This window comes from Lepisosteus platostomus, chromosome 11, assembly GCF_059453375.1.
Source record: "Lepisosteus platostomus isolate fLepPlt1 chromosome 11, fLepPlt1.hap1, whole genome shotgun sequence".
NCBI classification, from domain to species: domain Eukaryota; kingdom Metazoa; phylum Chordata; class Actinopteri; order Semionotiformes; family Lepisosteidae; genus Lepisosteus; species Lepisosteus platostomus.
Window position 1 is genome coordinate 48,861,035 of NC_142621.1, and position 20,639 is coordinate 48,881,673.

The 20,639-nt window shown below is 44.4% G+C and overlaps 2 protein-coding genes and 1 long non-coding RNA gene across 6 annotated transcripts in view; 1 reads left to right on the top strand and 2 right to left on the bottom strand.

Annotated features, from left to right (window-relative positions):
* Positions 1-6,138, bottom strand: part of qtgal (queuosine-tRNA galactosyltransferase) — a 67,151-nt gene extending 61,013 nt beyond the window's left edge. The window contains exons 1-4 of one of the 3 annotated variants that reach the window (XM_088600272.1): positions 5,649-6,136; positions 4,893-5,009; positions 3,247-3,346; positions 1,266-1,330 (exon numbers count right to left, since the gene is read on the bottom strand). In XM_088600272.1, coding sequence (XP_088456398.1) covers positions 1,266-1,330; positions 3,247-3,346; positions 4,893-5,009; positions 5,649-5,795 — 429 coding nt within the window. In that variant the 5' untranslated portion in view covers positions 5,796-6,136. Of the gene's footprint in view, positions 1-1,265; positions 1,331-3,246; positions 3,347-4,892; positions 5,010-5,648 lie in introns of all 3 variants that reach the window. The other 2 variants (XM_088600273.1, XM_088600274.1) reach the window with 2 other exon arrangements.
* Positions 6,139-6,237: 99 nt separating this feature from the next.
* On the top strand, positions 6,238-9,102 carry LOC148652961 (uncharacterized). The gene is made up of 2 exons (XR_015925495.1): positions 6,238-6,371; positions 8,929-9,102. It is a non-coding gene; the product is annotated as an uncharacterized LOC148652961 (long non-coding RNA).
* The window catches only part of tbcd (tubulin folding cofactor D), a 56,330-nt gene continuing 43,846 nt past the window's right edge, over positions 8,156-20,639 (bottom strand). For both annotated transcript variants that reach the window (XM_088600266.1, XM_088600267.1), the window contains 8 exons: positions 19,428-19,566; positions 16,874-16,995; positions 14,270-14,347; positions 12,214-12,303; positions 11,768-11,855; positions 10,095-10,204; positions 9,045-9,129; positions 8,156-8,352 (listed from right to left, as the gene is read on the bottom strand). In XM_088600266.1, the coding sequence (XP_088456392.1) occupies positions 8,338-8,352; positions 9,045-9,129; positions 10,095-10,204; positions 11,768-11,855; positions 12,214-12,303; positions 14,270-14,347; positions 16,874-16,995; positions 19,428-19,566 (727 nt within the window). In that variant the 3' untranslated portion in view covers positions 8,156-8,337. The remainder of the gene's footprint in view (positions 8,353-9,044; positions 9,130-10,094; positions 10,205-11,767; positions 11,856-12,213; positions 12,304-14,269; positions 14,348-16,873; positions 16,996-19,427; positions 19,567-20,639) is intronic.

A 20,639-nucleotide genomic window follows, 5' to 3' on the forward strand; every position in this document is an offset into this window, starting at 1 on the left:
AGGGAGCTATGTCAGCATGCGTAGTCTGCAAAGGAACAGATAAAGGTTTATTCCATGCTGAAAGGAAAAAGAAGAGACACAAAGTTTCACACACCTGAAGAAGGCTCCACAGCCCGAAACATTGTGTCTCTTTTATTTTCCTTTCAGCATGGAATAAACCTTTACCCATTCCTCTTCAGATAACCTATTGTCTTATCTGATTTCATGTGCATATAAGGAAAGGCACTCATTTATTTACTAAATTTTTGCTATTTCACATACTGCACATTCAATAATCAAATTTTTAAAACACTGATTAACTGAAAACCACAACTGTAATATTCTTGTATAAATTTCTGCAGGTCACTCCACAGTACAGTATGAAAACGTGAAGCAGGTCAAATCAGACTTCAGAGCTGAACAGTTCCTGGCACTGTCAGCCCTTTCACAGTCCAAGGAAATAAATCTTAGTTGAGTTACACAATAAGCGATTCGCTATCTGATTACCTGTGCATGATTGCATCTCCCTGTGTACTTGAAGACAAACAAAGTGTTTCCAAACGGTCTATGTGATGACCACAAGTGTGCTGTGCAAAGCTGACGTGCCCCACTGGGCCGCTGTTGCACACGTAAACACACCCTCTGTCCCTTGGAACAGTGTCCTCACTTCAGGAATTTCCACGCCCTGTCCTCAGAAGCTCCCAAAGGGCCTTTTCTGTCCAGTTATACAAGTTTACTGAAGGTCAACAGCTGGTGGGCATTGAGGGGCTAATAGCATAAAGCAATCCCTAAAACGTCCCATGAACTTGAAGCTCAACAGGACAGCAACATCTAGACTGACCCAGTGTGAGCTCCCAGCCCGCATTGCAGTTCACTTGGAAGAGACTCAGAGAGTTCACCCCATCTCCTTCACACATGCCACAGATCATCTCAGTCTGCTGATTTATTAGGACACCTTTCTTTTACAAAAGCACAACGATGATGCCTCTGCTATTATGACCAACATACAAATCTGTTCTTTATTGCTTCATGCAATGATTATATTATATTATATTCACACAAAGGAGGGGAATAACAATAAAAGAAATAAAGCTTCTTTGGGATTTCTGAAAAGCTCAGTGATGGGGATAGAGCAAAAAATAATTTATGTCCTGTAAACTTAACTGCTGTGCACTCGGGATGTTCCTAAGCCTTTCTATCCTGTCTATGAGACAGCTTCCCAGGTCTTCCAGTGATAGGGAGGATACTGCATTGGAACCTCCAGCTACTTCAAACTCTCTACTCACCGCATCAAGGAAGCATAGATTCTCTCCTCTGCTCTTAGCCACTGCCTGGTTCTTTGCATAACCAACTGGTAAGAGAAAATCGGGAAGAAAGGTTATCCTAAAAGCCCACTTCTGACCTGAGCTGCTTCAGCAGTGGCTGTGCAGAGCCAGCCGGCACAGACATCAGATAGAATTCCTCAACTGGACACTTCAGTTTGGGGCACTCGAGGCCATGAAAATCTTGAGCTGCAGAATGAATGAAACTAAATAAACTGTAACCAGAGGAGGGAGAATTTCACAGATCCAGAAGAGATGAGGGACTGTAGACTGGACAGCAACCTTTTAACAGATTGATTCTGAATATTACTTTCAACAGAAAAGAAGGAGTCTTCCTTTCACTGAAGGGGACTTCACCCTGCATGTGTCTTTAAGAGAAGACTCACTGTTCTTCAGTGACTGCAAGCAAGCACCTGCCAAGAGGTTTAAATACATACAATCCTAGTCTTTTTGCTTTATTAAAATACCATTTTTCTCCATAATCTGTACATAAAACAGGATCACCATGGAGACCATTTAATCTGTGTCATGGTTCCCATAATAAGCAGCATATTGGAAGGAGCAAGGAGAGCTGTCCTAATATTATACCAGAGAGAGCCAACAACCCAGCCAGGGGCCTTGTGTTCAAAAAGAGCTTCATTGTGAATGCAGCATATCGCCATGGCTACCAAGTACAGATCGTCAGCCCTGGTGAATTATTAACATTCTTTCACTCTCCAAGTACTGTAGCAAGGTTTCCATTTTATTCCAGCTTTTTTGTTTTTTTAATTAATAATGAAGGAATGTATTCCTTCAGGGACTCATTAGGAACAGGTTTATGTACTCTCACTTAAAAGCTTTGGGTTTTAGTAAAATAAACACCCTGGAAAACACAAGAAACAAATGTTGGGGGCAGATACGACCAAAGTACCGTGTAAGATGCTAAGTCCTTTCTTTCCTGTGATACTTTTGTGTGGTCTGCCCTGTCACTGTGGACAGCAGTCAGGTTCAGAAACAAAACTAGGATTGTGTGCCTGTGCTGGAGCTCTGCAGGAAAACCCTGAGCCAGCACTCACATGCTCTCTGCAGTTTCCAGGCTGCTGTTATTTTATTAAAGCATTAACAGCTTAAACAGAGATCCCCAACTTCAGTCCTCAATGGCTGCCACCAGGAGGCCATCTAGAACGGTCCCTGTGGACTTTTTCAGAACCAACCATGGATCAGAGGAAGTAAGTAGGAACTACGGGGGACCAGCACTTAGAACCTTTTTTACACAAAGGGCTGCAGAAGTGTGGAACAAGCTATTCAGCCATGTTGTTTAATTTAAGACCTCAGGAGAACAGTGGATCCAAGCCTAAAAAACACCTTAACTTGGATTCACAGCCCTTGAGCCAATGTTGAGAATATTAAGATACAAAAAGAACTAAAAAATCTTCAGGAACAGGCATGAGGCCGGGGTTGAGGTCTGGATGCATCATTAATACTGCTTGTCTAAAGGACCTGAGAGACATCAAGCAAGAGTTTTTACCTAGCAACTTTTATTAAATAAAAATCAGCTTATTCTGTCTCCAAAATACTATGGACTGAAATTTCAACTGTAGCACTTTTTTTAAAATCAAACAAAACAGTTTGTGTTTTACTAAGAAAATACTTTGCTAGGTAACTAACTTCCTCTATGAAACATGGCTCGATGTATGTGACTCATCAAAGCTCGGTCTCTTACGCTGCATTTCCACTGCATCTGTCGTGAGCCTGAGTTCAGGTGTAGATGCAAGACCTTTCCTCTGAGGCTCGGCTACATGTGGAGTAGTGTTGCATTTCATACCTAACTGAGCCAGATATTCCGTAATCATGTTTCTACACAACGATTCTTGTCTAACAGGCACAGATGTAGGAACCCAAAGTAACAAATCTGCAGCACTGTTGACCCCAGCTCTGTCCTAGAAAGTCCAGCACTGGCACTGACCTCCTCTGGGCAGAAGGGAGTGGTGTCCTGAAACCACAGTGGAAATCCCTCTGCGCTCCAGGCTGGCTGTCCATTTCTCAATAATGGCTTGTGAGTCATCCTGAGGGGAACACAAACAGCATCTCAGCTAAGCGTCCCTCAGAACAAGCGCTTGGTTATTTTCTTCAGCTGATAACACACTGTAATTATGTTCATCTGCCCACACTATGTTGCAGTTAAAGTGCAATTTATCATGGGGAATTTTAGTTTTAAACAGTGTATTATTTATGCCAAAACATCTCTTAGCATCATTGCGAAAGCCCAATTAGCTATTTCATGTTTCTTTTTGTAGAGTGCTCTTTCAGTCAAATTGGAATTAAAATCCTTTTTCTGCTCATGGATATGAGGAGGTGCCAGAAATCCATAAAATTAAAGTCAACAAATTATAATTTATAGGGACATTATTTAAACAGAAGATGGGAGAATTCCAGGCGAGCATCTTCACACCTGGCCTCCTTCAACACTGCTGAGGTTGGGAGACACTGCTGACAATTTTTTATGTTCATCATAGATGTATTTTATGCATCTATCTCACTGATGACCAACCTCTTTATTTATCTAGTTTTTGATTGTGAGGATTATTTAAAGCTTGTGATTTTATTTTCTGTGTGTATGTTTTTTTGTTAATGGATTCATTTTGTTAAATGCATTATGTTACATCTTTTACCTGCCTGCAAAGCGATGTTTACCTCAGGGACAATAAAGGAAGGATGTAAGACAACACTTACAGCAGTATAGAACAGGGGAAAGACAGAACAATTATGGTCAAGAATTACTTCTCTTAACATAATCTCACCTGAACTTAATTGAAGACAGAAGAAAATATTTTGCAGATCTTCTGGCTTATACCTTCTAGAAATGAGACTAAGAATCCAATTGTTACCTTCTATTCTTTTTTGCATTGCGCAAGGCTGACCAGACGTCCTCTTTTTCCCCAGACATGTCCTCTTTTTGAGACCTAAAATATTGGTCCGACTGGGATTGATAAAATTCTGTTTAACTTGTTTCATTATTTTTCCAAATGTTTCGTTACAATTGATCATTTTTGCAACCAATGAGGACTTCTCCTTAGTTATGATGTCTTCTTTTTTTCCTCAGATATTAAGACTTTTGTTGTGTATAAATGAAAAAAAAAACTAAGTTTAAAATAGGGCTATATTTTTGTTTTTTCCTTGTTTGCCATTATGGAAGAGAAATAGCAACCCTGCAACTGTTTAAAAGTTTACTAATAAGTTTAATAAAACCAGATAGTTTAAATTGATTTTTTGATTAGAAAAATTAATAAAGATTCATTACTTTGGAGGCATCTGTCAAGTGTCGATTATCCCCCACCTCATCCTCTTTTTTGAAAACCAAAATATGGTCACCCAACGGTCATCAGTTTAATGCAGTACAGTTCTCTCAGTTTAGTACTACTGAATAGCCATCTTGGTTTTAACTGTTGCAAAACATTGCGGAAAAGTCAGTAAATAACCAGAAATGTGCATTAAAGTGATTTCTTTCCGACACACAGATCAGGGATCCATTACAGTCAGTGCCCCACTTGGGATAATGAAATAAACAGCAAGTTTCTTCATGCAACATGAACTGCATGACCAGTGCTGTACCTTACTGGCATCATTGAAAACAGACAGCTCCATAGTTCCCTGAAAGTCCTGCTCCAAGACAGATCTCAGACACTCATCCAGCCAGCAGGCCGCATTGTGAACAGGCAGTATGATGGACTGTAAGAGATGGTAAAATAGGGGAACAGAGGCGTGAGAAGAGCAGAGGACGAGAGTGTGAGAGCCCTACTGATCCACATGCTCTGGGAGAGGCAGATCTCTGAAGTGTGTCAGTGTGTCTCACAGCATGAGGGACAGTGAGTCTGTCTCCCAATAATGCTCCATATGTTTACAGTATATGTAAATATTGTATGATATGTCTCTGTTCTAAATGTACATTTTAATTTTATCTTTATTTTTGCTTTGTTTCATGTTAATTTTATTCTTGTTTGCTTTGGCAACACTGATTGTACCCATCGGTCATGCCAATAAAGCACCTTGAATTGAATTGAGTTGTGTCTCAGGGACCCGACACGGTCTCTCCGACTGTCCCCTAGAAAAGCGCAGCTTTGTCCCGGCAGCCCTGGTCTTCGTACGCAGATCGACTGCCACCGTGACTATATATACCCGACAATGCCATTTTCATAAGAAATAGGTGATTAAAAGGGGGGATCGACACTGCAAATACCCGTTGAAATCGAGGCCATCAGATTCAGGCAGCGGTCGGCTACAATTATTCTGTACGTGGTACCTGCACATGCTCAGATAATCGGGACACTGTTTCACTTCAGCTGGATGCCGGCCGGTTCCAGATCTTACCACGTCTACAGGACGGAGCCCGTCCCCGGATCTGCCTAGGTTTCGCCGGGAGAGAGCCTGTCGCTTAGCCGGGAGGACATCCTCATCCATGCCGCCCTCGTCAGCTTGAGGCGAGCTGCCTGCGTTTCCCCTCATCGTCTCTGACATTTAAACAGTTCCATAATTCACACAAAGGAGCGATGCTTGTTGAGAGGGCAGTTTGTACTCTCTGGTGTAATCTGGTAGTAACGGGCAAAGTGTTCTTTGGTGTACCTTACGATAAACTAATAAGACGGATTTAATATCCTAAGGAGATATGGAAAACATTTCAACTGTTATAATCACGCTTTTTAACGCTGATGCTGTAATCAAAGCCGTGTAATTTTTGTAATCGTTATAAAAAAAAACATTACTTTCATTCAAACGCTATAATATTTCCTTCCACAGTCTTTTTGACTTTGTTTCCAAACAGTAATACAACACAGCAACTAACTTCCGCCATTCATTTGCATGAGCGCAGCCCCGTCCCCCGGCGCCGTCATTGGACAGCGTGAGGGCTTGTGCGCTTTCCTACTGGCCCTCACAGGCGTCAGTCACGCCGTCGGAGACTGCAGCAGCAGCAGTGCGGGGTCACCTTCGGCGAAGTGTTCATATTTAGCTACACTGTTGAATATTGCATTTGTATGCCGGCATATATAACACCGGTCAAACTATTTATACGCTGTATCAGTGTGGTGACCCTAGGTACTGTACGTATGTTGCTCCTATTTTCCCACGGCTCCAGTTGATTCTGTTCAACTGTTAAATAATTCAGATCCAAATTCAACAGGCTTTATTGGCCTGACAGATGAATTACTGTGTTGCCAATGCAGATACAATTCACACAACATTTACAGTACGAACATGTTATTGGACAGCTGCATACATAAAATAAAACATTAAACGTTATTGAGAGGCAGGTTCGGTGGTCCACAGGCTGTGGCAGGAGATCACACTGCAGCTCTGTTGAGTTTCCTCCCCCAGCAGGATTGGAAGTACAGATTGTAGCTCTGATTCTGTCAGGTTGGAATTCTGGGGTTTGATTAGGTATTTAAGGCAAGAATTTTAAATCCTAGAGTATTTATCATAGTGTATCAGAAAGTGCATCAGTGTCTCTGCTTCTTCCTGTTGGCTGAGGGATAACAGCCTGTCCTCTCTGGATAGCCAGGTCTGCCTGTGTCCAGTTTCAATGGCCAGGTTGTGGTCATTTAGCCTGTACTTTGTCAGGTTCTGTTTCTCTTTGCTGTCTTTTACCCTGGTCAGATACACAGCTAGTGTCTTTCAGGTTTTATGTTGCGTGTGTCCCAGTGGGTAAGGTAGAGTTGTTTGGCTGACTTCGATTTGTGTTGTTTTAGCTGTGATGTCCTGATGTTGGCTGGTGTTAATGTGCTTCAGGACCAGCTGGCTGAGGGTCTCTTCTCTGGGCTCAGCAGGGTCTTGTGGCTGTAGGAATCCTGGTCACTTCCTCGGGTGTAGCCAATATTATATTGCTCTCTTCTGTATGCTGATTAATAATGGGTATTGCCATAATGCGGCCCTGCGCGCATTGTTAGGAATTTTTCTCTGCATATGGAGGATGTTTTACAGAACTCTGTGTACAAGGCTTCTATGGGGTGTGTATCCCACTTAGTGTAATCCTGGTGTGTGACTGAATCTCACATCACTTCCATAGACTGCTTAATAGAGCCACTGAAGAATTACAGAAACCGGCAAAATACTGCAACCTTTTTTCGATTGCTCAGAAATAGATGATTTTTTTAATATTAAAAGGTGCTGGAATGTGAATATGTAGCTCATAAACCAAATCATTTGCATTTAATTAATTAATGTTTTACACCTGACAATGAGTCAACTTCAAAATTTATACTAAAAATGTGGTCATGTGACAGTCTATTTAAAACTTAGTGAGGTTGGTGCGCCCCCTAGTGGCGAATGTGTCATGCACATGCAGGTCACACAAGGCTGTGGACTGGGGACAGTTCTCATAGACAAACTGCAGATCTAGACTCTACATTTATTTGCAAGTTGTCTACAGGTTACACGTGAAAAACAAAAAGATACTTTCTTATAGTTTGCTGTAAATTATGCCCCAGTCTTAAGGTAAAATATAGACTAACTACCACTGTGGTCTTAAATATTAAAGTACAAACGTCTACAAACTTTAAAGAGAAATCTAGACAGTCCATTCCTGACTTTTACACTGGACAGTCCACTCCTGATTTGTCTGTGACACTGGACAGTCTATCTTCTCTTGCACTGGACTGTCCACTCCTGTTCTGTCTCTTGCACTGGACCGTCCACTCTTCTTCTGACTTGTGTACTTAATAGTTCACACCTGTTCTCTTACTCTGGATTGTCCACTTCTGTTCTGTCTCTTAATCTGGACAGTCCACTCCTGATGAACAGTCCATACCTGTGTTGTGTCATCGACCTGCTTCTGCTTTAACAAATTAATTATCCTTAATGTGAGAAATTAAAGGAAAATACCATTTGGTTATTTCTGAAAACACTTTATTGGTAGTGCTTCAATCAGTTCATTTCCCATATTTAAGTTATTCAGTAAGAGACACTGACAGACGACTAGATAAGTGGTACAAACTACATTAGACATTAGACATTTCTTGCAGACATCGGTACGGCCCACAGCTCTTCTTCTGAATGTAGAGACTGCTTACTCAGCTGGGCTCTGCAAAGACAGACACACAGTGTAGAATGAAGCCACTTGTTATTGTTCTGGCTTGATAGCTGATTGTTTCGGAAGCAAAAGACATTGTGTTTATCGTACAGTATGTGAGAAGCACTTCTGATAAGTCAGGGACCTCACCTGTTCCACTGTTTTACAGTAGGTATAATTCTGTGCAGTGCAATCGTCTGTGAAACGCTGCCTCAGTTCTAAATGCCAGTATCTCTCTTGCAGTTGCGGAGATGACTGGGCACCTAGAGGAAGTGTAGGAGCTGGCCCAGCGGTTGCTGGACACGCATCTGGCTTCAATTTGGAGTTTTACACAGCGACCCATTGAGGCCTGCACCAGAGCTGCACCTCGACGTGCCTGGCGTTCGCACACACGGCTCAAATAATATTACAGTCACCCATTTATTTATCTGTCATTTGAAAAACAGTGACCTTCACATATTACACAATCATGCAAACAGAAGCAGAAACAAGTGTCTCAGCTTTAGCCAGGAAATCTCCTGCTCCTTCTGTGCAAAGTGTGTGTATTCACAGTCATGGCCACTTTCTTTGTTTTCCTTTTCTCACCAGGAAATTAGAGTGACACGAGAAAGCCCTTCCCTGGGACTGGCCCTTCACTGCTTTGTGTTCTTCAGGGAAAAGGGAAATGGGCCTTTTCTCCTGACTGATGGCTCTGAGGCTGTTACCTTGGCAACTACACAGGGCTTCTGGACTCCCAACAAATCGCAGAGCTGATTCCTGTGAGTCCGCACTGTGGCCAAATTGCTCTCCCTGAACAGAAACAAAGATGGCAACATGAATTTTGAAATTTATAGCTCAATACAGCTTTAATACACTGCTTTTCCCATCCACCCTGATACAATACAACAGTCATTCTGAGAAAAAGGGCAATGTAATCTTCTGGATGAGGCACTAAGAGAACCTCCCCCTGCTTTGAGATCTCTGAATAAGGGTCACTTTCAGGAACTGCAGGACTGTACATCCAGGCATAATTATGAGCAGGCTGCAATATTTTCATCAAGAATGATGCTTACAGCCGTAAAACATTTAGAATTATTTGCTAACAAGATGTTTCCTGGATACTGCATATTTTTCTCTTGCAGATCTAGAGAGACACAGTTTCAAGACATGCCATCATGGTCAGACCAACCCCTGTTTATAGATTACATTGCAAACAGACACACTTTCATTTATATTCCTTAAGAGGTTTGAATGTCTCAGTAATCCAGATAAGTTTATCGTTATGTCACAACGTATGGCTAACGAAAAAGTCTCTTCCAGTTTGACTTATGTATTTTCCCCTACTGGCCTGTAGCTCCAGCAGCATCAAGCATCAAGGTTTCAGCTATTCTTAACACTGTGTCTGTGACTTATGAATTAGCACAGGCCATCACTGTCATTACATGCCATCTTCTCGTTTCTTTGAACTATGAAAGTTTATTAGAAGCAAAAGTGTGAGTTCTTTTATGTCTGGTTTAAGGTAAAGACTGGTGCAGTCTTTAATGACTTAGATCACTTAGGTCTCCCCCAAAATCCCTGCTCATGGCACAGCTGCAGCTTCAAATCACATAAATGCAAGATTTGGTTACTTACAACTGGACTGTGTGAAAACAAATATAAAATTGTTGAATTCAAAATTACCCAGAAGTAAACATGACAAAAGTGTGAAATCGTGCAGTGACCAAGATAAACCTCAGTCCCTGTGTGTGTCTCTCCCAGTCCTATGGGCTACTCACCAGTTTGTGTCGCTAAGCAAGGTCATGATCTCGTCCATCACTGCTGGATCGATGACATCATCATAGGTCAACAGCATCTCGTACACCTCACTGGCGGTGGTCTTGCGAATCTGTGGGGACCATCAGGGGGTCAATTCAGTACCGAGAGGTGCAATCCACACTCCTTCATCATGAGCACCTGCAGAAATGCCTTGTTACACTGAAATACAGTATAGTAGAACATTTCACCTTGAAATATTGACACTTAGCAGTGACGTTTGCAGCAATATAACCATTTCAGGAACTGTACAGCAAACGTAAAGCACTGGAATTATTAAGTGAAAATAATACAAGAACCCTAATTTTTACAGATAGGCTGGATGGCTCAGATCAGCCAGCTGTTGTTACTCATAACCTTGGAGATGTGCCTGGTATATGTGTTTGTTGCATTGTTTCAGTGCTAGTGAGAACTGTTAGAACAAAATGCATTATTTGTATTATTTGTCTGCATACTTCAGATGAAAAGAAAGAGCTGGGGATGCTGTACTGCTGCTGCTGGGCTCACAGACAGTGGAGCAAGAGAGTGGGCCCTCACTCAGGACGGACCCAGACAGCTGACATCACTTCCTCTCACTGGTGTTGCTGTTGGCACCACAGCAGTGAGAACAGGGCTGCAGCTGTGCGTTCCAGCAGGATTGAAGACAAAGCAGACAGCATGATGAATTTGTCTGTATTTTTTCTGTCAATAACAATTGTTTGTCTGTACAGTACAGTACATCAAAATAGTTTAAACGCAGCTGGGATTCTACATACAGTACACCCTCTTGCCTTAAACACTACAGACACAATCCTCCTTGTTTTCAGTGAAAACAGCTCTTGGCTGTGCCCCGTGTAAGCACTAAAGGCAGCATTAAAGCTGTGTCTTAACATGGAGATAAATGTTGATGTAGATAAATGAGAATGAAAAACAATAAATATGAAATACAAGTGTGGCTGACAACTGATTAGAAAGGAGCCCTGCCAACACTTGCTGATGCTCTCTCACCAATGACAGTGAAAAGAACAAATATTTGTTCATCATTAGGAGGATCCATGTTCTAAATTTGTGCTCATTGACTGTTCAAAGCTGCTTAAAGACCTGTAGGACCAGAGCTGCAGGCTCGTACAGCTGCAGTGCTTGGCACAGGCTAGGTGGCAGAGGAGAGGAGGCCATGCCACCCTCTGTGCTTGTATGACCTCCAGCTCGAGGTTGTCTAGCTTCTGTCTTCTACTGGACTTCTTGGAGCTCTTTGATCCAGATCAAAAGCGGCTACATAAGCATAAGTCTGCAGACCAACACCAGGATAGCGAAAGAGGTAAATCAAAGTCATCAGATGCAACATGGTCTGATCAGCTGTGTCACAGCAGTTGAGTGCCCTGAGTCCCCAAGGCCTTTTCAGAACAACAACAGACCGGCCGGTGAAACCCTGATTCACCGCACCTGATCTTCTCATCAATCTTCTCTGCCAGCCTGTGGCCTATGCTGCACGATGCCCCCTTGACTAGGGGGACCTTATGGCTTCGTGTTTGGTGGGCCACTTTGAGACAGGATGGCATTCTAAAACTGACATTAAAATCTTTCAATTTAAGGGCAGTTTTAGAATCCTATCTTGTCTCAAAGTGGCCCACTGAACACACAGTTACAGGAGACTCACCACAGGGAAGGGGTGGCACAGCAGCATCAGCAGCTGGAACAGAACCTTCTTCCTGATGTCCCCCTGGAACTGGATCAGCCCACAGAACCTGAAGAAAAGAAAAAGCGATGAGGAACCTGTGTTCATGCACAGCAGCTGCGGTGGGATGTGTTGCTGAGTCTTATTTGCACCCTACAAACAAACCGCCTCAGACCACTTATCAAAGACCTCCAGCTGCTTACAGTCAAATATTCTCTAATCACACAATGAGGCACAGTGAATGTGTGGGCTGTTTTAGGGCTGTGTTACAGCCTTTGTCGTGGGGCCGAATTGTTAAGGATTAAAACTCTTTTAATTCAAATATTCAAGTGGGATAACACAGAAGATCCAGGATATACAAACATATAACTTCAAAAGTACACTGTTTTTTCATGTTAAAGTGATCTCAGGATGACAAAAATACTCACACAGCAATGCTGGACCTCAGCTTTTGGACGTCCTTGGATTTCTTTATCTCTTCTTTACAGAGTGCAAGCAGGTCAGCACAGAACCTGTGACTGCAAGACGAGACAGACAAAGAGCTGCAAGGATGGCTTCTGTATCACCTGTGGACACCAGGTACCCTCAGGGCCCCAGTACAGTGCCCATTTATGGGATTGCTGGACACCAGTTACCACTGACACAGTGCCCAGTCACTGGACAGCTGGACACCCAGCTGCTCTAACACTCAGGATCACTGCAACACTGCAGCAATTTCCCACATATAGAGTTGGCAAGGGTGTGATACAACATAGCAAACCATGGCCACTACCTCACAACATGAATTTAAATGAAAAAAAATACACAGATTTAATCCCATTCCAAGGGGATTGTTAACTGCATGGCAATTTAAAAAAAAAAGAGCTGCCACTTTTTCCTACACATATATACAGTCGATTCAAGTATCAATACTTTATTGCCATGTCAGCAAAGCTGACTGGAATTTGCCCCAGCGCAGCCCAGATTAAAAAAACCCAAAACATATTATATTTATTCAACACATATTTATATTCACTCCCATATAATAGTTCCAACATCCAAGATCTACGTATATGACTAATCTATATCTACGTCTACGTATATCTATGTATATGACTAATGGCCTCTCTAGACTATTAGTCTAGTACTATTCTAGCGGTGATCCAAAACTACAGAAGTGGGTTGAATGTGGTGAATTATTTTTCCCTACAACATCTTCAATAAGTTTTTATCAGCAAATCACATGGGAACCTTCAGCCTTCTCTTTGTCTGCAGAGCCCACAATTTTAGGCCAGGTACCAGGGTTGTGGCTTTGACAAAGTCCCCAGCCTAGTTCTGATTCTACAAACAGTTGTGAGCAGCAGATGAGAGACATTTCTAAAAGAAATTAATCTCATGACTTGTTAAATTACTCACAATGAGACTTGATTCAATTAACACTGCCCCCTGTTTGCACAATCATTTCATTAACTCCTGTAACTTCATACACTGTCTGATTTTATCTGCTAATAGTTTCCACATTACACGGCTCTTTCCCTCTCTCTGAAAGACTTCACAGTTTGACAGTTTCCTTTTTTTCAAACAGAAGAAGTTGGAAACTACTACATTACCTGACATTTTAAATTCCTTTGACAATGTTGACATTAGGCCGGAGCACAGCACAAAGAGGCTGATTCTTGGACGCATCTGGAATTACTTTAAAGAGCACTGCCTTGCACACAGCACCCTGTGGCTGCAGGCTGCCTCTCATTCCATCAGCTGCCTGACACATATGGCCCAAACAAATGGAGCCAGCCTGTGCTGCTTTCAATATATATCAAATGGCCTTCCCCTCTAACAGCAATTGGGCAAATTCCATGTGCCGTTTAAGCTTGAACACAATCAAAACAGAGGTGGTCCTCTGGGGAAAGAGATCAGTCGTGCATTCATCTAAAATGTGAATGGGGCACACGTGTCTGACTGTAGCATGTTTTCCTTAGAAGAGGTGAGACACGTTTCAAGGAGACGAACCCTGACAAGAGGCAGGGTGGTCCAGGGATCTGGAGAGACAGAGCTGGCTCTGTGCTGCAGGAGGGGTGAGAGGGCAGCGTTTCACCTTCTCTGGCCCTGTGGGCACGAGGAACATGTGGGGTTTTAAAACGCCCTGTTTGGACTGGTTCAGTGGTTTAATGATTAGGTCTCTAAAATCCTTGTATTTTAAAATTGAGAAAATAAAATTTTATATCATACACAAGCTTTACAAAAGCAATCTTCAGATAATCCAACATGTCACCATTATTTTTTATTGGAAACTGTTATAATATAAAAGAATAGTATTTACTTATGCTTACAAAAAAACAAAAATAAACAATCTTGCCAACAAACAAATCCAGCTGGTATGCCAATCTATGTGGGGAGTCAGTAATTCACTTTACTCATACCTGTCTGTTCTGACCTTCGAAAGCATGCAGGTGATGTCCATTTGCAAATTAATAAAAAAAATATATAATTCAAATACAGACTTACTTTTCTTCTGCTGTGAAAATGTCAAAACAACCATTGGCTAACATCTGGTCCAGCATCTTCAGCAGAGGGATGGACACACTGCCATAGGAAACACAAGGGTATCACTGAGAGCCCATCTCTCCTCTGCGCTGCGGTGTTAGAGAGCCCCACTCTCCTCTGCGCTGAGAGAGAGCCCCACTCTCCTCTGCGCTGCGCTGTTAGAGAGCCCCACTCTCCTCTGCCCTGCGCTGTTAGAGAGCCCCACTCTCCTCTGCCCTGCGCTGTTAGAGAGCCCCACTCTCCTCTGCCCTGAGCTGAGAGAGCCCCACTCTCCTCTGCCCTGAGCTGAGAGAGCCCCACTCTCCTCTCCTCTGCGCTGAGAGAGCCCCACTCTCCTCTGCGCTGTTAGAGAGCCCCACTCTCCTCTGCGCTGAGAGAGCCCCACTCTCCTCTGCCCTGCGCTGTTAGAGAGCCCCACTCTCCTCTGCCCTGCGCTGAGAGAGCCCCACTCTCCTCTGCCCTGCGCTGTTAGAGAGCCCCACTCTCCTCTGCGCTGAGAGAGCCCCACTCTCCTCTGCCCTGCGCTGTTAGAGAGCCCCACTCTCCTCTGCCCTGCGCTGTTAGAGAGCCCCGCTCTCCTCTGCACTGAGAGAGCCCCACTCTCCTCTGCGCTGCGCTGAGAGAGCCCCACTCTCCTCTCCTCTGCGCTGAGAGAGCCCCACTCTCCTCTCCTCTGCGCTGAGAGAGCCCCACTCTCCTCTCCTCTGCGCTGAGAGAGCCCCACTCTCCTCTGCGCTGTTAGAGAGCCCCGCTCTCCTCTGCACTGATAGAGAGCCCCACTCTCCTCTGCGCTGCGCTGTTAGAGAGCCCCACTCTCCTCTGCCCTGCGTTGTTAGAGAGCCCCACTCTCCTCTGTGCTGTTAGAGAGCCCCACTCTCCTCTGTGCTGTTAGAGAGCCCCACTCTCCTCTGTGCTGTTAGAGAGCCCCACTCTCCTCTGTGCTGTTAGAGAGCCCCACTCTCCTCTGTGCTGTTAGAGAGCCCCACTCTCCTCTGCGCTGTTAGAGAGCCCCGCTCTCCTCTGCGCTGTTAGAGAGCCCCACTCTCCTCTGCGCTGTTAGAGAGCCCCGCTCTCCTCTGCGCTGTTAGAGAGCCCCACTCTCCTCTGCGCTGTTAGAGAGCCCCACTCTCCTCTGCGCTGTTAGAGAGCCCCACTCTCCTCTGCGCTGTTAGAGAGCCCCGCTCTCCTCTGCGCTGCGCTGAGAGAGCCCCACTCTCCTCTGCGCTGCGCTGAGAGAGCCCCACTCTCCTCTGCGCTGCGCTGAGAGAGCCCCACTCTCCTCTGCCCTGTGCTGTTAGAGAGCCCCGCTCTCCTCTGCCCTGCGCTGTTAGAGAGCCCCGCTCTCCTCTGCGCTGTTAGAGAGCCCCACTCTCCTCTCCTCTGCGCTGTTAGAGAGCCCCACTCTCCTCTCCCCTGCGCTGTTAGAGAGCCCCGCTCTCCTCTCCTCTGCGCTGTTAGAGAGCCCCGCTCTCCTCTGCCCTGCGCTGTTAGAGAGCCCCGCTCTCCTCTGCCCTGCGCTGTTAGAGAGCCCCGCTCTCCTCTCCTCTGCGCTGTTAGAGAGCCCCACTCTCCTCTCCTCTGCGCTGTTAGAGAGCCCCGCTCTCCTCTCCTCTGCGCTGTTAGAGAGCCCCGCTCTCCTCTGCCCTGCGCTGTTAGAGAGCCCCGCTCTCCTCTCCTCTGTGTTGTAAGAGAGCCCCACTCTCCTCTCCCCTGCGCTGTTAGAGAGCCCCACTATCCTCTCCTCTGCGTTGTAAGAGAGCCCCACTCTCCTCTCCCCTGCGCTGTTAGAGAGCCCCGCTCTCCTCTCCCCTGCGCTGTTAGAGAGCCCCGCTCTCCTCTCCCCTGCGCTGTTAGAGAGCCCCGCTCTCCTCTCCCCTGCGCTGTTAGAGAGCCCCACTCTCCTCTCCCCTGCGCTGTTAGAGAGCCCCACTCTCCTCTCCCCTGCGCTGTTAGAGAGCCCTGCTCTCCTCTCCCCTGCGCTGTTAGAGAGCCCCGCTCTCCTCTGCCCTGCGCTGTAAGAGCTCTAATCTGCACCACCAGGACATCAGGAATCCACAAGGTCACCCATGAGTCCCACTATCCTTCATCTCAAATGGCATTAAAACTGTAAAAATGAGGTTATGAGACAGGCACTGTGCTACACGTTTAACTGCTGCAATAATTCCAGGCAGATTCTGTAGTTCAGTTTCTTTTTCCTAAATTAGGATAGGATAGTTAATCTTTTCTGCAACATTTCCTGTAAATAATCTTTCTCATAACCACACATTATTATATTATTATTTTCTTGTTGTTTTATTTGTTGAGGGTACAAAAGCTATTTTCCATTATACTATTTCAGGTATATTCCAGGATACACAAAGTTTCCATCAGTTAGGAACATAAGAAAGTTGACAAATGAGAAAAGGCCATATGGCCTTTCTGTTCTGTTTGGTTCCAGCTGTTTCCTGAAACAAGCCAGGGCATCGGCTTCAACATGTTTTTCGCACATACATACATGTTCAAAAGCATGTGAGGCTCACACACAGACACAAACACACAAACACAGTACAGAGCATCACAGCTCACCGGTCATTGTGCAGATTTGCTCTGAAGATTTGCAACAGAGTCTCCCCGAAACATTCCATCTCCCCGGCGTCCCTCTGAATCCCCTTCATGTAGTCAAACAGCGACTGAGCAGAGTAGCGGACCTACAGAGCAAAAGACAAGGTTCAACAAAGCCTGCAGATACATGCGGAAAGGCAGCAGCCCGAAGTCTCCAGGCGTGAGGGGTTCCTGCTGAGGGACGCACAAAGAGGCACTTCGGTGAAGCAACAACTCGCAGTGAAGGGATCCTTTACTTGCAGCTTCTCAAATGGAGCAATTTTACTCCTATGCGGGGAGGCTGTTTTCTAACAAATGGCAAGCTGGCTGTAAGTTTAATCAGATTGCATTACAGGGCACCTGCACAGGCTGCAAGCTGGTGGGGAAGGCAGTAATTGCAGATGAAGAACAATTTGTTGGCTGTCAGAATAAACACGCTAGTTTGCCACCTGGCATCGTTATTTGACCTATTAAAGGGTAAGGTGTCCATCAACATCTGCCTGACAGCTTCAAAAAGAAAAAAAGCTGGAGAACACCTTCCATGCAAGTTTCAGGTACTGCCTTAACCTTTACAAACACACTTTCCAGGTGTAGTGACTGTGATTACTGTATGAGTCAAACTGCACTATGACCCAGCATTTCTTCCAACCAATGGCTTTGCCCCAAATGGCTGGGAGTGACTGCTGGCAGGGCCTGGGGATGCAGACAGCAGTGTTGTCACTGGGCCTGGCCCTGAGCCCGTACAGGGGCTGCTCTGGCAAGCACAACAAAGCACTGGGCTGCTCTACGCCATTAGCAGCTTCCTGTCTCTGAGCTGCAGCCTCAGCAACAGAGCTTTAATTTGCTGCCTATTTAGACGCAGTCAATTTGAAATAATAGCAGTCTTCACAGCAAGCTTATTTAATTCTGTACTCTGAGCAGGTCTGCACCAATGTGGGAGGTACAGGCCAGTGATAACCAGTTTCTTATTTCTGACTGTGAAATATGCAGACTGTCTATTTGAGCAAACCAAAATATTAATTCAACTCACATTGTTTAAATAACAGCACCAAAAATTCATAGCAGAGAAAATAGTCTTTTGTAGAGAGAGTTGTGTCAGTTTTTACCATAAACAGAATCCCTACAGGACTCCTGAGCTCCTCAGGCTCTGTCAACACAACAGACTCTTTCAAAGGTCCAGGCAGGGACTCAGGATGTACATTCACAGCTGCTTCTAACAAAATCCGTTACCTGCTTTACTTAGCAGTAATTAAAAAAATAACTGGTTCTGCAAAATCTTTTTTTTAATATTGTGAAAGGACCAAGCTGTTATTATTATACTGTTTATTTATATATTAGAACTGCAGCCATAAGCCTGGTCCTGTTTCACAATCTTCACTCAAGCTAATCTTAACAGAAAACAAATGGGACACACTTTTTCATCAACACAGGCACTTCGTATGTGAATTTAGTACAGCAACCAAAATTCTTTATATTCATCGTATAATTCGCGGGCATGTTGCCAGACAAAATTTACATCTGAAATACCCACCACACCTTGCTTTGTAAAAATATAATTTTTCTATTTTCTTTTGTTTTTCTTTTTTCTAGAATAAGCCATCCTGGCTGTCAGTTTGTGCAGATAGCTGTGTTTGCTCTGGCATGCTTGGCAATGCAGGCTGAAACCCCAAACTCTTCACAAATGCACTTACAGAGGGACTGCCTGACCTGTCATTAAAATGGTTAGAGGTCTACAGATGAAATGAAGGGTCCCTTGGAACATCAGGCTCTAAGCTTTGGGGAACAGCGTCTGTGATTCTGCTTGATAATGCTTCCACTGAATTAAAAAGGTCCCCAGCCTTCCGATCCCAGCTGTGATCCCTCCTGTGTGTATGGCAGACCAAAGCACTATGTGATAAAGGTGTGTCTTTAAGTAAACAGCTCAATACTGACCAGCGAGGACCTGCAGTCATGTCTACAACATCTGAGCCTTAGGTTATGATCAGATCAGTGTTTTGAACCTCACCCAGGTTTCTCTTGAGATGAAAAACATCATCTCAGCAAAGCAACTCACTACAGAAAACACTCTACACTCTATGTTACCCTTCCCTTAAAATAAATACCCTTTTCTTCCAGACAGGAGAGATCGTTCATTCAAAACAGCAGTGAGTGCAACTTCAGGCACAAGAGGCATACCGGCAAGCACATACACTGCAGCAAGCTTTCGGCTGCAATGAGTACAGTCCATGAGCGTACTGCAGTGGAATAAACTGATTTAGAGTAAGAGCACAGTTCATTCAGCACAGGAGGTCCTACAAATATTCTAAGATGTGGACCAACACTGCCACCTGCTGGAGCCTGAAAAACTCCAGCACTGTGCTATCCCCTTTCCTTTACTAAACTAATTTTCAGCTTAGTTTAAAATAAGTTTAATAAAAGTTCTTAGTGGGAAAACTCTATATAAATTGTATATCTATATATATCAGATGCAAGGGGTGTCACGTGAATGTCTCTCTCTTGGATCTGATGTGTCACTGTGCACAGACACGACATGTCGTACCGTGGACTCGGTGAGCCCCCCCACTGACACGGTGAGGCCCAGCAGGGTGTGGTGCCGATAGACTGGCAGGCGCAGCAGCTGTGTGATGTGGGGGAAGGCCTGGGAGGGTGCGTTCCAGTTCAGCGTCTCAGCCCCACCACTGAAACACAAAGGTTACACACTAGGCACGTGCACTAAGGTAGTCATTCAGTCCACTGTAATACTCGTGTCCAGTACAGTGTCCAGACAAAATGCCCTTGGGCAAATCTGCTGGGCTGCAACCCTCCGATTCCAGTCTAAACACTTTTCCATCTCAACATTTACATAGAATACTTAGAAACTACTGACACACAGATGAGAGCACTGCAACATTCTTGTAGAAGCAAAATGGATAATGGCTAGAGCTAGCTGTTTTCTAGAGCTGAAACAACAGGCCGACCCACAGAAAACCACCACACTGTAAATCAAATCTTTGACACTTTACAGATGATAACAGCTCTCTCTCAGAATCCAAGCTTTCTGAGATCCACAAAGAGCTCCACAAAGTTGATTCTTCAAATTGCTTTGTTTGTTGTTAACAACAAAGCCACATGGACAGGTGCTTATGGTGTATGAAATCACTGTAGTACTGCCTTGCCAATTTACAGTGGTTTAACTAATTGATAGTGTTGTATTAAAACCAGTCATTACATCACATGACAATTACTGTTTCATTCTCCTTTTTACTTGTAGTTTAGCTTCCACTAATCTTGTAAAATGTGGCCACCCACGATACTTTATAATTACACACAGTACTAAGTTTAATGGGCCTAGCACCTGTGCTCATGATTCAGTCTCACTGAATATTCAGAGTGCTTGAGTAGCGATGTGAGTATTCCTCACTGTGCACAGAACACCATCACCTCAGAATACCGCACAGGAGGCGGCATAAGTGATATCTATGAGATACAGAACATGTTAGTACAGGCAGTCCCCTTCCCTTTTTAGAACATAAGAAAGGTGACAAACTGGAGGAGGCCGTTCAGTCCATCCAGCCCGTTGGATCTCATGAAGACATTTCTAAAACAAGCCATGTCATTGGCTTGAACCACAAGGCTGGGCAGCTTGTTCCACACTCCAACAACTCTTTATCAATGCCTTTGAGAATTTCCAAAACCTGGCTCAGGGCTTCTTGTACTTTTCTCTGCTGAGATTAAAGGTGTGCAGTTCCTTCAGCATGCCAGTACATTGCTA